Source organism: Anneissia japonica, unplaced genomic scaffold (assembly GCF_011630105.1).
Source record: "Anneissia japonica isolate Jap-2015-1 unplaced genomic scaffold, ASM1163010v1 scaffold1889_len2455224_cov183, whole genome shotgun sequence".
Classification (NCBI taxonomy): Eukaryota; Metazoa; Echinodermata; class Crinoidea; order Comatulida; family Comatulidae; genus Anneissia; species Anneissia japonica.
Genome location: NW_022752980.1, coordinates 2,397,507 through 2,412,345, shown reverse-complemented (window position 1 = coordinate 2,412,345; position 14,839 = coordinate 2,397,507). Strand labels below are relative to the sequence as shown.

At 33.7% G+C, this 14,839-nt stretch overlaps 1 protein-coding gene across 1 annotated transcript; it reads left to right on the top strand.

Moving 5' to 3' along the window:
• Nucleotides 1-220: 220 nt before the first annotated feature.
• On the top strand, nucleotides 221-12,942 carry LOC117122494 (dmX-like protein 1). The gene is made up of 2 exons (XM_033268081.1): nucleotides 221-394; nucleotides 12,323-12,942. The coding sequence occupies exons 1-2, from the start codon at nucleotides 308-310 to the stop codon at nucleotides 12,491-12,493; spliced, it is 258 nt and encodes an 85-aa protein (XP_033123972.1). The 5' UTR covers nucleotides 221-307; the 3' UTR covers nucleotides 12,494-12,942.
• Nucleotides 12,943-14,839: the final 1,897 nt, after the last annotated feature.

Here is a 14,839-nt window from a genome sequence, read left to right as displayed (position 1 = left end):
CTAAAGAGGGTGTGGGGGGCTTCAATTCGAGATGGGCTTCTTCTTGAGATTAAGTCCATTGAGCTTCTATTTAAGGTTTTACGGTACAGTATTACTTCACTGCTGGTATTACTGTACAGAGTAGGCCTACATTATATTAATTTACGTGTATAGTGCACAATAAATTATGATTTAGCGCCCTCTCTCGGTAAACTTTCGATTATTTGATGACCATGGTGTCACAAGATGGTTGTCAAAAATGTTGGGAGAAGAAAAATACCGGTACTAAATAGTAAATTTTGCTTGTGTAAAGCCTGAACTTTTCACAATGAATCGACACCAGGTTTTAACTGGTGCTGTTAATCCTGGAGAGAATTGTTTTGCTGTCGGATATGTTGATGGGGTGCCATTTACTGTAAGTTTGTCATTGTGATTTGCAGTCTATTATAATCATGGTATCAATCATAAGCAAAATTGAAAGTGGGCTGCTCCCACCGTTGTCAGCTGTTGTTGTGTTTTGCTTTTATTAGTTGGGTGGGTGAGCATTTAACGTGCGCCTAGGCCTGCTTCCATCTACAGTCTATTAGGTTTATCGGAATGTTATGCAGAAAAGTATGTTAAGCAAATCTATCGAGTTAAATACAAATAGAAATTATATTACTTATGGGTAGTAGCGCCCTCATGTTAGCAAGCGTGCATAACCACCGACTGTATGCCTGTCTGTCTGCATCAGGCCATGGAGGTATGATAGTGAACAGCCTAGGCCCTGTGGGGGGGGGGGGGCTAGCCTAACCTCTCTTGCCTTGCTAAGGCTAGACTAGACATGACAGTACGTATTGTACACAACCATGAGTGCATGCCTACCTCCTGTGCGAATTAGGCCTGAGTGAGAGAGATGTTTCACTATAATGACAACCACCACTACTACTGAGTACTGTAGCACAACTTTCCATCGCAAATCCACGTTTATTTTTTTTAAAGTAAAAGTAAAATAAAATGTTTAGGTTAGAATAACATAACGTGTGTGGGATATTTACCATACTGTAAAGTATTTTAATTGCGCTACATCAAAATATGTAACTCAAATTTCCATGGAAAATCCGGAGAAGAGTAGTGAATCCCCTCACACATGGCATAATAGTGTGGCCCAAACGCTAAATAAAGTGATGTGCACTTCGGCGTATATGAGCCCAGGGCTAGTTTTTTTTACTTTACCAGACCTATATAATAATGATGGTAATGGCTACTAATTTTTGGTAGTGTGTGGTGATTTGTAGAGACATACGGTGGTATGCATTTGTATAGGCCTACTATATGCCTTTTGTCTGAGACCGATAGAGAGAGTGCTTTAAGGCAACTTACTGTAACAATCGACAACATAAACCTTTTGTATGCCTGGTCATGCCAGTCAGTGAATGAATGCAATCAATCAAGACTACTAGTTAGGGATTAGCTCATTAACATTGAATCTAACAGCCTACTTGCCTTCTGTGTGTGTATCTTTTCCTCCTTTGTGTATCTTTTCTAACACACTCTGACTCTACCCATGTATACCAGTTACTAATAATGATAGTACGACGGGCCTCTGACTAATTACTGTGGGGGCTTTAAACGGTCCATCTAAATTCTTAGTTTAGTTTTAACTACTGTAGATGCATTCCACTTCCATTTCATTTTGGCCCCTCCCATCTTTGATTAAGTTGTCTCTTTTCTTGGTGGTGACTTGTCACACTGGGAAACAGATTCTTAATCTTCATTGTAATAAAGTTTCCAGAGTTCTGTAGCCTTTTTAGTTTTATCAGTTAGTAGCCATATCACCAAAGCCATTTTGAAGGTTTTCAGAAGTACACATGACTTGTCCCTCCATATTTTCATTACAATTTGAATAATAAAATGTTTTGATATAGAAGAAATACATTGCATTATTCTAAATATCTTAAACCAGGTCATTTATTAGCGTACATTTAAGTTTTACGCATTAAGAAAATGTTAAATAAGGTACCTTTTTCTTGACAACTTCGTAACATTACAAGGCAAATCCAGAGGTCGTAGATTATGCTCTTGCCAGCTGATTTATGTGTATATACTCTAGTCAAACTGCTGACTCTGAGGTAGGCAAGACATTGTATCTTGTTTCGCAAAAACCTGTTTTATTCTTTATTTTATCTTGCCTGCAACTGCCACAAACTCTCCTGATAACATATTAATTTATCCTGATTTAAAGCATAATTAGTCTGATTGACTGGACTGTTTACATTGCTGATAAAATCTCAAATGGTGTTTACAGTGTGCTCACTCTAATTTAATTCTAAACTATTTGAAAAAGTTTGTAAATTCTATAGTAAGAGAATGTGTGTGTGATTGATTTTTGTAAAAACACAGGCCTTCTTGACCTAGGTCCATTTTTTAATGCTAAATGTTGCCATTGAAATTTTTAGTGTCAGTGCATTTCCCACCTTTCTGCATCACACTACATGTACAATACTTATAGCTACTCTTTGAGTATTCCCCATAATTTAAAAAATTTTACATCATAGGGCATAAGAGGGCAGCGTTTAGGAAAACAGGTGAGAAGTTTGGCCTATACAGCCAGCGTATGATTTTTCAGTTATACTGTACCATTTGATTAAATTCCAAATGAAAGGGCTGGTAAACCTGTGAACCTTGAGTACTGTAGGTATGCTACCAGTCTTTTTACAATCCTTTTGTTTGGATGCTATTTTCGTTATGTTTATATTATGCAAAGGTTGATGCTGTGGATTAAAGGAAAAAACAAATAGTATTTTATGATGACATTACAGAGAATTTTTTTATCTGTAAAAATCTATAAAAATATGTTAAAGAATTACCATGTTTCTTGGCTATACAGTAAGTCTACCCACCTACAACACAAAAATTGTACCGATTTTAGCGGTTCGATTTGTCCCGGAGAATCCATTTTTTTAAAAACTATTAAATCAAATGTCCTTTCCAATATTAAGCGAGACTTTTTCTTATACCTTGTTTTGCAAACTTATTTTTTTTAATCATCAGAGGAGGGTAGAAAATAAATAAAAATAAAATATGTTTTCTTATTAGCAAATATTTTTGCCAAAAACATCTAGGCGGACGAGAAAAGAAAAATAAAATTGTATTGGTGAATGTGTAGTAATGGGATGGTTCAATGCTTAAATTTAGTTCAATGGTAGGCATAATAAAAATAAAGAAAAATATTTATTTTTTTCTGAAATTCCCATTTTTTCATGGCTGCAGGTGTGCTAATTGGCCAGAAATTCCATTTTTATTCGAAATCATCATACCCTGGGCTTTTACTCTGGAAATCGTACTTGAAATCCAACTTAAAGTAGAGGGCGGTATACCCGAGGAGGTATGATAATGTGTGGCAGTTGAAACCTTCAGTCCATGGTTCGTCAGCCTGCATTTATATGTTTTCTCTTCCATCAATCAATATTTTGGATCAATTGCAGTAATGCCGACATTACAAAACTTACATGATATTCTGTTTTAAAACTAAAAATATATTTTAATTTCCTGTAATTAAACTAATAAGAATATTGTAAATTTTGTAATATTGAAAAGCCAGATTATTCGTAATCCTTTTTACTGATTGGTTTTTGTTATATTTTTCCCATCACTTGAGGAATTTTTTTTACTATATACAGTACTATACAAATTTGATGTAGTTAATTAAAATCTATTGGTTCGTATGATGGGATTAACAGATTCCTGTGTACTGTAGTGGCCTTATAAGAATGACCGAATAAAAAACAGAATGGCTACAGTATGACAAAAGTGGCCCCTGGTATAAAAATGTACCAATTAAAAGTGGCCTAGTACAGTATTTTGGCGATTGATTATGCTTTAAAAAAAAACTTGATCTTGATTTTTCGTTGGTCTATTGTGAAAATAGCTGTCAAAAATTAAATATTAGTTAATCACTAAAATACTGTGGTCTGATTTTTGTTGTACAGTATGATAATGTAAGTAGGCTTTTACTGTACAATGAGAACTATTTAAATGCTATAGTTATTCATATTTATTATATTGTGTTGTAAATCTTAATATGGTTTAAGCCTATAAGAATTCACAGAATGTTAAGTGGGTTGTAAACTTGACTGTCTGGCATTGCCATAAAATGTTTATTCAAGAACCAATGCCTAAATTGAAATTATGTATAGTACAATCATTCTTTTGACTTTTCTGTAGATTGAAGTCTACAATTTTTTGTGTTTTTTAAATTTTATTTGAGGAAGAGCTTAGTAATTGTTACACTGGAATTACGATGCTCAGGGTGAACTGTAATAAAACTTGGATGATAAAGTAGTACAATTGGTAAATTGTGATGCAAATCAATTTGATACTGTATATAAAACAGTTCTTAAAGCCATTTATTAAAAAAATTCTTTTTAGTGAGTCTACTGTCCATTGGATATCATTCATCCTTTCAAAATAAACAATTTCAATTTTTATCCCTACAGTGTTAACTGGGGTCTACGTATCCTTCTAACCTTACTGATCATTTCGGACCTCTCTGTGCCATGGCAAAGTAAAAAAAACTGTTTTAAACTTCGTCTGCCTGCTGCCGTCTTTGCCTGCCACCGCAATAGTTATTTTAATTTATTTTTTACTCACCAATCTATACTGAAGCTGGCACGTACTGTGTCTGTTGACGGTCATCAACATGACACTACAACACTACAACATGACAAGGCGTGCACGTACAATAATCAACACTTCAACAATGTGTGTTTTCAGTGGAAATCATAGGCTGCTACTGGCAATCTGCAGTGGCGTATGGAGTTGTTGTCGAACAGTTGTCCAAAATGTGTGCCCATTTAGTTACTGGTATAGCATACAGTAGCGCTCACGCTAAGGTCAAAATGTTTTTAATTTTTTTTTTTGCAAAATTGAAATTTTTTAGCCAAATTTAAAACCAATAAAATTTTAAAAAATATCTCCGTAAATGAATTTCTTGCTTATTTATGTCTTATTCATTTGTAACCAGTCATAAAGGCGGTAATAACAATATTAATGAGTAAACAAACGAGAAAAAAAAAATTGTTTGCGATAATTGCCTAGTGCTATGCCTACGTCCTAGCTAAGCCCTAATTGGAACCCTAATTAATTACATAGGAGTATACAGTACTCTAGTAGAGAGTGACCCACTTTCTAAATACTGTACATTAAAAGTGACTGCTATTTTAAGTATTGAAGTATTGTACCGTACAGTACAGAAAAGCCCTACCTGTTGTTTTGCTCTACTGCATACACTAGCAAATGTAATTTTCAATAAAATTGATGCTTTTATATGTTTTGACATGCCTTTTCGGTCTTGTGTACTTTTTCTAAACACAACACATTTTCATCGTCACGATGACCTTTTCTAAGGGTCATAGACCGCGCCTCTGAAACCCTGCCCGCCAGTGAGTTAATTTGTTTTTTCGGGGGTGCGGTGGTGATGTGCAAACACGTGCTTCGATCGGGATGACGTCAGATCGCCTAAAGTTTCATAGTGTGTGACAGGAACATGCTCAGTGTAACTTGTAAGACGATGAAGATTTAATTAAACAGATTTATTACAAATAAAGAAACCCTAATGGTTTTATTTTAGAGATGAATATAAATAAATCTAGCAAATCTAACTTTCGTTCTCTACAAATTTCCTCCGTAATTAAAATAGCAACATTCGGTCTGAGGCTATGGATTTTTGTAATCTACACTGATGAATCTAACGACGTCCGAATCTGAAATAAACTTGGGGCTACTGAAAAGAATCATTCGCAGAAACATGCTTTGAGTTTTGTCTGGTGGAACTTAGAAGGTTTAACTGTCATTTTATTTAACATTTACCGGTGTGTCATTTTAATCAATATATTATAATCTTAATGGGCTGACAGTTCATTTTCACTGCATCTGGTAGGCCTATGCTTGTTGTTTTATTATTTCTTATTATGAATACATAACTGATCGTCTGGTTTTAGAAGTAGATTTTTGTGTTTTGGAATACATGTATTATTTTAAGTAGTATAATAACTATGTTTTAAATAACAAAATTGCCAAAGAATTAAAGTATTAGAGTGTAGGAACGATGCTTTCAGCATGACAAAAAATGACTAATTGCTTTTATCATGATTTCTTGTAGAAACAGGGCCCATTTGATATTGACACAACAAATATAGGTTTATTTGATTTTAAACACCAGGTTAACCTTTTCAGTTAATGTAGTGTAATGTAGGTTATCATTAAACCTTTTAGTCATTGATAAAATTATGAAACAAACCTACGGTGTACCTGTTTGCTACAAATATAATGGCTGTGTAGTGTATAGTAGTTACAGTATGTACAGTACTTTAGTAGGCAATCTATAAAGTACACACTGTACTTCTACCCTGTTCCTAATTACCGAATAATAAGGAAAATGTTACCCCAGAATTTAATTACTGTACCATGGATCATTAAGTTACATGATGATCCATTAATTAGTTTTTACAAAAAGGCTTTAGTGTGACTTTAAATATCAGATTCCTTGACCTTTGACCTTTTCACCAAAATTTGTCATTTTTTCCCTTACATCATTAAGAACAACTCAACTTTTGATGATGATAAATTCATTACGTTTTTGCATTAATCCTAAACATACAGCAGAAGCAATCCTTTTTGTCTGATCAGGGAGTTGTTATAGTGACTGGAGATCCAACGAAGTCAGGTTCCTTTGTACCATGTTACAGACCGGCCCCTAGGGCGATCGTTAAGCTAATTGATTCGCACATTAAATTCTCGTTAACATAATTACTTCAAGTTGTACCCCTACCAATAAAATGACGCAATCTTGCCATAGATCATCACACGGTAGACCGCTCATTGAAGGTTATCCGAGTTTGCTTAGAATTTAAAGCAAAGGAATGAAGCAAAGAAGCTCATTTTTCTATTAAAAGTTAACGGAAATAATGCTAACATTAGTGTTTTTTTTTTTTCGATGTAAAGTAGTTATCTAGGAATACTGACCTAGGCCTAGTCTAGTCCTAAAATATAATGGAGACGAAATGCAGCCAACGTCCGGCGACAATGCAAATGTTCACAATTTCAAAGAAGCAGTCTTAGCAAGCAGTTTTGTCATCTCTCTCACCTTACCAGGGAGCTGTCATGTTTTACCCATTCTGAAATCTGTATTTTTTAACTTTAAAGAGTTGACTAGTCCGATTCTACAAATTCATAAACTTCTTAACGAAAAATGGCTGCCTTTTAATTATGCTGCCGTCGGGTCGCATGTATACTGTTAGTTTGTTTGTCATTACTGTACTCATCTTACAAGAACTTTTCGGTACTCGTTGCGGCACGACGAACACCAAAAAGAAGTAGAACTGTATACGATACTACAAGAATTGACACAAATTCCAATTCAGAGAATTATACCATCAATAAAGAATAGTGATTTATTATTTTGAATGCGTATTATCTTTTATCTTCTTCATTTTCCAAAATGTTCAGAAATGTGGTTTTGACGAAAAATAATTTTACATTAAATGAAAGAATGAAACCCTTAAATTGTTATATTTTTTTTCCCTTGAAACACTTTCGAAAAATGTTAACGGACGCCTGACCATGCCCACTTAGTTCTCATCGGGGACCTCCCCCTCCGCCCACATTGTACCGTTCCACTCACTTCCCCTTCCCCACCCCAGATTTCATACGCTGGCGCCGCCCCTGTTATTAACACATTGCATATTCAAATCGGGTTAAATTATTAGATTTATCCGCACATAACAGTGCATGAGGGGTGGGGTGTGGTGGTGGAAGGGGGTGAGGTGTTTTGAGATAAACATCTTGCGCATATGTCCATTGGACAATTATTGTTTGGAAGTGGTAAAATGTAAAATAGAATCCATCGTTAAAATAATATCTAAGAAATAAGTAATTACGTGAAACTATCATATTTCATGTTTATTTCTTAATAAATATACTGATAATCATTATATCATATCATTTCTTATGTATTTTTCTGTTTATCAGTTATTCATTCCGTCAATAACGCCTTTTGTCATATTATTTAGTTGGATTGCTTAATACACTGCACTAATATTCATCTGAAAATAATAAAGTAAAGCATTAAAACTAATTTTATAAACATTTAATTAAAAGAGGAACACCAGGAAATATAAAAAAAACATAACACACACACACACCCACTCCTTATCATTAAATCAGGATTAATCTAACTCCCTGATCCAACCATGAAAACTATACATGTAAAACATAGGCCTATGCCACTAAACAGGAACTATCGCCAACAAAAACCATGTTCAATGACGTCACCACCTGCCAAATCATCGAATATATAATGAGGTTTTCTCTACAAACACGCATGGGCACAGTTTATTGTTGAGTACCAGGAGTACGAACACATGTTTACGCACCAATAACACGAGGTTTCATCGATAGGAACCGTTAGGAAAGTGTTTCAATCTTGCTTAAAAATCATCTAATATTATAGACATTATAAATGATAGCTATATTTTCGTATGAGTACAGACAAACGAAAAATTATCAGATTTTTGTGCTTTTTTCGGTGAAATATAGGCCGCGAAATGCTGATCAACAGAGCATCCGAAGAACAATAGTTGAACTATGAACTTTAAACTGCGCATAGGGTTTTACTATTGGAGTAACATCGGACACTTGGTTTGTTGTTCATGTCCTCGCCTCCCACTGCGGTGCTGCGCTGTTGAAGCCGGTCTGTATGATAGTACATCAAAGGCCTCGTTATCGCTCGTAAATGGCTTTCGTAATTGGGGGTTCGTTTGTTCTTAATAGGTTTATTGTGCCTTTAGGCTATGATCGCTGTTTAGAGGCCAGCGTTGGATCTCCAGTCACTATAACAACTCCCTGGTCTTATGAGAGTTAAAACTCTGTAGTCGCTGCAGTGACTGCGTAGTATCGATCAGACTGAATTGCCCTGACTCTAGCACAATAGGTTAAATATCAAACTGACAGATTGTACAGGAGCATAGTCAACCTGTTACTGGTTAGCTATTGGCACTATACTAAAATTGATGTGTAAAAAGCTTTTCTTTGTACTATACATTAATTAATTAATTAGTGTTTGAAGTGCAATCATCCTCATCTTATCGGCTTATAACAATTTTGTTCATTGGGATTTAACCTCTGACCCCTAGCTATTCTAATACTCAGATACTTTTTTCGTCTATACAATCGTACAGAAATTTGTTTTCCGCCAGCTTTAAACTAAATACAACAAATCAACACAATACAGTAGTAATAAATACAGTAGGTCAGCTTAAAAGACATTTAAGATGGAAACAAAAACGGTGTAAACTTGCCACACCCCCCCCCCCTCAAATCACCGTGCCACCCTTTAATTAAAAATGGGTATGGCATCAGGCAGGAAAGAATACCTATGTCATTTTTTTTTTGTACAAATAACATTTAGTAGGATACCAGATCTGTTAAAAGACAATGAATTATGAAATGGGTGACCGTGTGTAGAATCTTTTAAATACAGTTTAATTGTGCAACTGCAAGATCTGCAACAAACATGTGATTGAAGATACAGTAGTTCAAAACCAATAATAGGACTAGCACATTTCCTAATTTTACCAAGCATGTTTTAGAAGTTAAACCAAAAGTACACGTCAAAGTGGTTTGAATAACCAATTGGTAGAAGAGGTGCAAGAAGAGATTTCAATTTACGTAAAAAGTACATCATACTACTACTGTAGCCTTAGTCCGTATTGCAAGGGTGTTGCTGCCAAATGTCAATTCCTCATCAATGCTAGTACAGTATTTAGTATAGTATCTTTGTACTTTAGTAGTATCAATAGTAGTCTGTATTTCTTCAACAAGAAGTAGCAAAAAGAAAGTGTGCTATTAAGTTCTCCAGGTCTCCAAGTAACATTTTCAATTTCGCAATTAAGATACTAAAAATAGAAAGCGTGACAACCAAGTACAGAATTTCTCAAGGCCTTACAATTTGTTTCTATGAAATCAAGCGATTAAATCTTTGTATTGTATGTTATTGTACTATGTAATTTATTCAAGGTCAAAAATATGAGACAATACGTAATACAGTACATTAGATTTTTTTATTGTTGTATATTTTGTGTTGTTAAGCGCAATAAAAAATATTTATTCATAAATTATATAAAAAAAATTGATAAGTACGATGAATTGTCCATGTAAAAAATTCTGATTCAAGTATCATTCCACATTGTTACTGTAATTTTAGATCATTTTTTCTATTTTTAATATCCATTTGCATATTTTGGTTTCTTCACTACAAATTACATATAATTATTTTTACTGTCACACAGTGCTGTTGACTACTTAAGGAAAGCTTAAAATGAAAGAAAAATGTTAATGCTGGTAGATTGATGTCTTCAAATAATGTACATTTATTTAAAGTAAACTTGGCCATGTGATACTTTGCATTCTTCCTTAGTATCCATGAGGTCTTAATTATGATTGGCTACATGATAGTGAGGCAGTGGGTATTTTTCCATATTTATATGAGGTTTTCTCAGGGCCGGCGGAACGTTTTTAAAAGTGGGGGAGGGGGCCACTAGCATTTCTTTGCGATCATACAAAAATCTGCATAGACATATTTTCTACCAAAAAGTGGGAGGGGCCTGGGCCCCAGCCCCTCCCTGGTTCTGCCGGCCATACTCCTAAAGCCAGGCTCCAGAGGGAGGCAAATTTTTGATATATGTCTTAGAAAAATCAGTTACAATATATATATTGTAACTGATTTTTCTAAGACACAATAAAAAAAAATGGTTAATGACACTGATATTTTTAATATTTACAAACTAGTGAAAAAAGTTGGAATACAGGGTGGTTATGTCCCATTTCCACCAGTTTTTAAACTAATTAAAGATCTGTCATTATCCGTTTCCAAGTTTCCCATCTATTTTGTGTCTTATACCCGATTCACACGTGAAGTTAAATTTAACAAAAAGTAACGGAAGCTGAGGCTCTTCCGAGATGTAGCAAGGTTACCGAGACATTCCAAGATATTACAAGGATATTACATGGAAGTACTTTTGCACGTGCCATAAAATGTTACTTTTGGTTACATTTTGTTACATTTGGTAAGATTTTTGTACGTGTGAATCGGGTATTAGAAAAATGAATTGTACAACATATCAAAATATTGTTTTCCTCCAGAGCTGGCTTTAAATTTAATTAATCGCGAATACATGAAATAATAATTGTATGTTGCTCTGCCACTATCATCATGATTTGTTTTCCATTTTAATTTTATGGAAATAAAGAATTATCAATGTCATTAAGTTGAAGAGTGCATTGGTAATTAAAGCAGTTTATTCACTATTATAATGAACTGATTACTGTATTGCCAGCTCTGGCATTTCATCTAACTGTTATTGATTATAACTTTACCTTAACTCCATCCATGATTGTTTAATAATTAACTTATTGTTGTGTACAGCTTTTACCAAATGAATAGCCACCAAGGACAACTATTTTTAAATCACATACAGTAGTGATATTTTAGTATAATAATGATGACCACGACAATGGCGGTGAATAAAGATAGTGAATTGGAAGAGTACGAAGGGTGAATTAGTGATGAACATGGAAAGGCATTGAGGGTAGCGAAAATGGTGATAATGAATGAAGATGTGGGTGCTGTAAATAATTAATGGTGGTATGGATTAATGTGATAAGTTGGTGATGAAAAGGATGGTATAAAATACAGATGATGATGATATAGCTGTGATTATGAAGCTGGCTACTGTATGATGAAGATGATGATAAAATGGGGAAGATGAAGATGGGTATTATATTAGTAAGGGTATTTACAGTAAGAGATCTTGATAATAAAGATCTCTGTACAAAATATGCATTCAAGTAACTTTCGCATTAGACATTCCATTGACTAAACATTTTCGTAGAATACTATTGCAGTGAAATGTTCAAAATTATGTTACATATTTTTTTTCTAAGCCATTATTCATCATTTAAGAAATCTCATTAATTATAATATTTTGCTAATCTTTTTTAGAATCGTCCCCCAAGTTAACTCTTTGCCAACTGCTTTTAATCTAATGGAAAAAAAGTCCAATCAATTTTCAATTTAAGATTCATTCTGCACCATTACTGTATCTCAGCCTTCTGTCTGTAATATATTGGTATACTATTCCTTTTAACATTCATCATTGTCACCTCCCAGCAATTAGCATTCGTTCCACAGCTTCTTGCATTTTCTGTCGCGCTATTGTCTTTCCTAATTTATATTTAATACTAACGTTATACTGTATATATTGAAATGCCATTTCTGATTGTTTTTTATTTGTCTTCAACTTAGGCTTACGCATCAGGCTGCGATATTGTGATTCTCGATAGCAACCTCAAACATGTGCAGGTTATTCCTGGGGCGAACCATGGAAATATCCAAGTTGGATGTATTGATTGCTCAGCTGAGAATGGCAAGGTTGGTGGACATTTCTTTAATAATGCATACATTAATAGAATATAACATCCAACAATTGTTTGCATTGCACGTTTTGTGTTACCGAAAGTAAATAACAAAATCAAATGAGCCTTTGACTCTACTGGTGAACATCAAACATGATAGACTCTTTAGAGTCAATTATATTTGACATCCTCAGCAAATTAACTCCATTCAATATCAGGTTAATATAATACAATTTTATTTGAGCCATGAGGTTTTATAGTTGATTGATTGATTGATATTTATTTACAATTTTTTATGTATTCTTTTGGGTAAGTTGGTTATCATACTGATCATCCACAAACATTGAAAACACAAAACAGCAATAAACAACAATGAAAAAATGCAACTGAGTACAGATGGGACACATCAAATTTAGAATTGTTATAATGGTGATAATGATAATAACAATGTTTGTGCAAAAATATGCATTCTTGGTATCCTGTAATGTTACTACTCACATACTATCTATATACATGCCCTAGATTTGAACATAAAGTACAAGGCAAAGAAATAGAGTTGAGATAATCAACATCATAGAATAACATTCATTCATAATGGGTCATGGGAGATGATCTGCAGAGATTAACACAAATAATGATGATGCTTATTAAACGTTCTGTACAATGTATAGAGCTGGTCACAGTGTTAAATAATGAAGACTAAATGCAGTAAATATATCGTATTGCCTGTTCATAGTATAAGCTTATTCACATATTTTTTCATGTGCATGTACTGTATGTTCTATGTGATTCATGGGTGTTATTGATTTCATGGCGAAAATTGCCTGGCCAATAATAATAAAACATAATGTCATCACAGGGTTAGACTTGTATAAATTGATAGTACATTATGAATATTGAAATATCCATTGTTCTCAGTATACAATAAAATTCTTGACATTAAATTTGTTTCACATAGTCCAGGAGATATCTGTAAAAAATTATTTGTGTTACAATGGTAGCAAAAAATTTATCTTATGTTAACTTAAATTTCCTGATAGAGAGAAATCACAGTTATATAATGGAGTTCACGGCCAACCATGTTTAGTTTAAGGAATAGGCTTAGGTTAAATTTCTTGTTCCAAATTATTGTTCAGAACCGGATCACGAATTACTTTCACTTTTGTATAAACATTTGATTCAACACCTTGCCCTATGAATCATTTGAAAATAGCAAGGTATAAAATAGAAGGATAGGCCTATTGCCGGATACAAATGTTGTTTAGATACTACTGTTGGCCTGCAGGTCTCTATGTGGAGTTCAATGGAGAATCAGTAAAACAATAGGCTTACCTACTGTACAATATACCAAAATGTTTGGTAGGATGCAAGATGACAGTAAGAAGAAGGCGTCTATATCTTTTGATACATGTGTTTTTATTATGCAAATTAGTCATGTACATAATTAAAATTTACATAAATTACACACAATATCACATAATTCCCATGAATGAATATAATGAATACTATACTGTACTCTACTGTATGAAATTTCCAATGTGTAAAAATTTGAGATTGTTGTTTTTAAATAATTTTTTTTTTGTGATAAAAACCGAATAACTCAATAATGATTGCAATCATTATTTTTATCATATCTGATAGTGATTTGAGCTCTGTGTGCATACTTGTAGGTTTTATCTTGCTATTAGGATTGAAGATTCATACATTTGGGTCTTAAAGGTCATCTAGTTATCTGAGCTTAAAAACTTGAACAATAATTCAATATTTGAATTGCTTATAATGGCAAGTTATTAGCTTTGAATTGAAAATAAGAACAAGGAAATATTTTCTTGCCCGTTAAGAGAGGCATAGCAATTAATATTATCTATCATTTTACTGTACATACTGTAGACACCTCTAAATTAGTTAGTGTTTTAGTAATATACATGAAAATCAGTAATAAGTGAACTGTTTTAATCTGTCTGATATTGAAAAATATTATTTGTTTTTTTTGAGTATCCACTCATAGACTACCAACATCACCATTGATTTGTGTAATATTTTGGGTCATTCCAGTTAAAATCAACCACCATGTTCCTGTGACCCTCCTTGGATTTTCCTTTGAAACATCCTAAATGTCAAAAGAAAGAATCCAAAATTTCAGCTTCAATTTCCAAGCCATTTTTCAGCTTTAAAAATTTAGGTACCATGCCCCCTTTTTCATTCCGGTATGGTTCCTTTAACTTTACGGTTTTTACGAAGCAATAACAAAGATAAGAAGTTGTAAATTGCTACATAGACTGATATTTGGCCCCTCTTTCAAGAAATACTGTACCATTCAAATTTGGGTTTGGTTGCATACATATAACAATCTAATAAAATACGCTAGGCAGAGGCTACATCACCTCCAAGCACCCCCAGTCTGGAT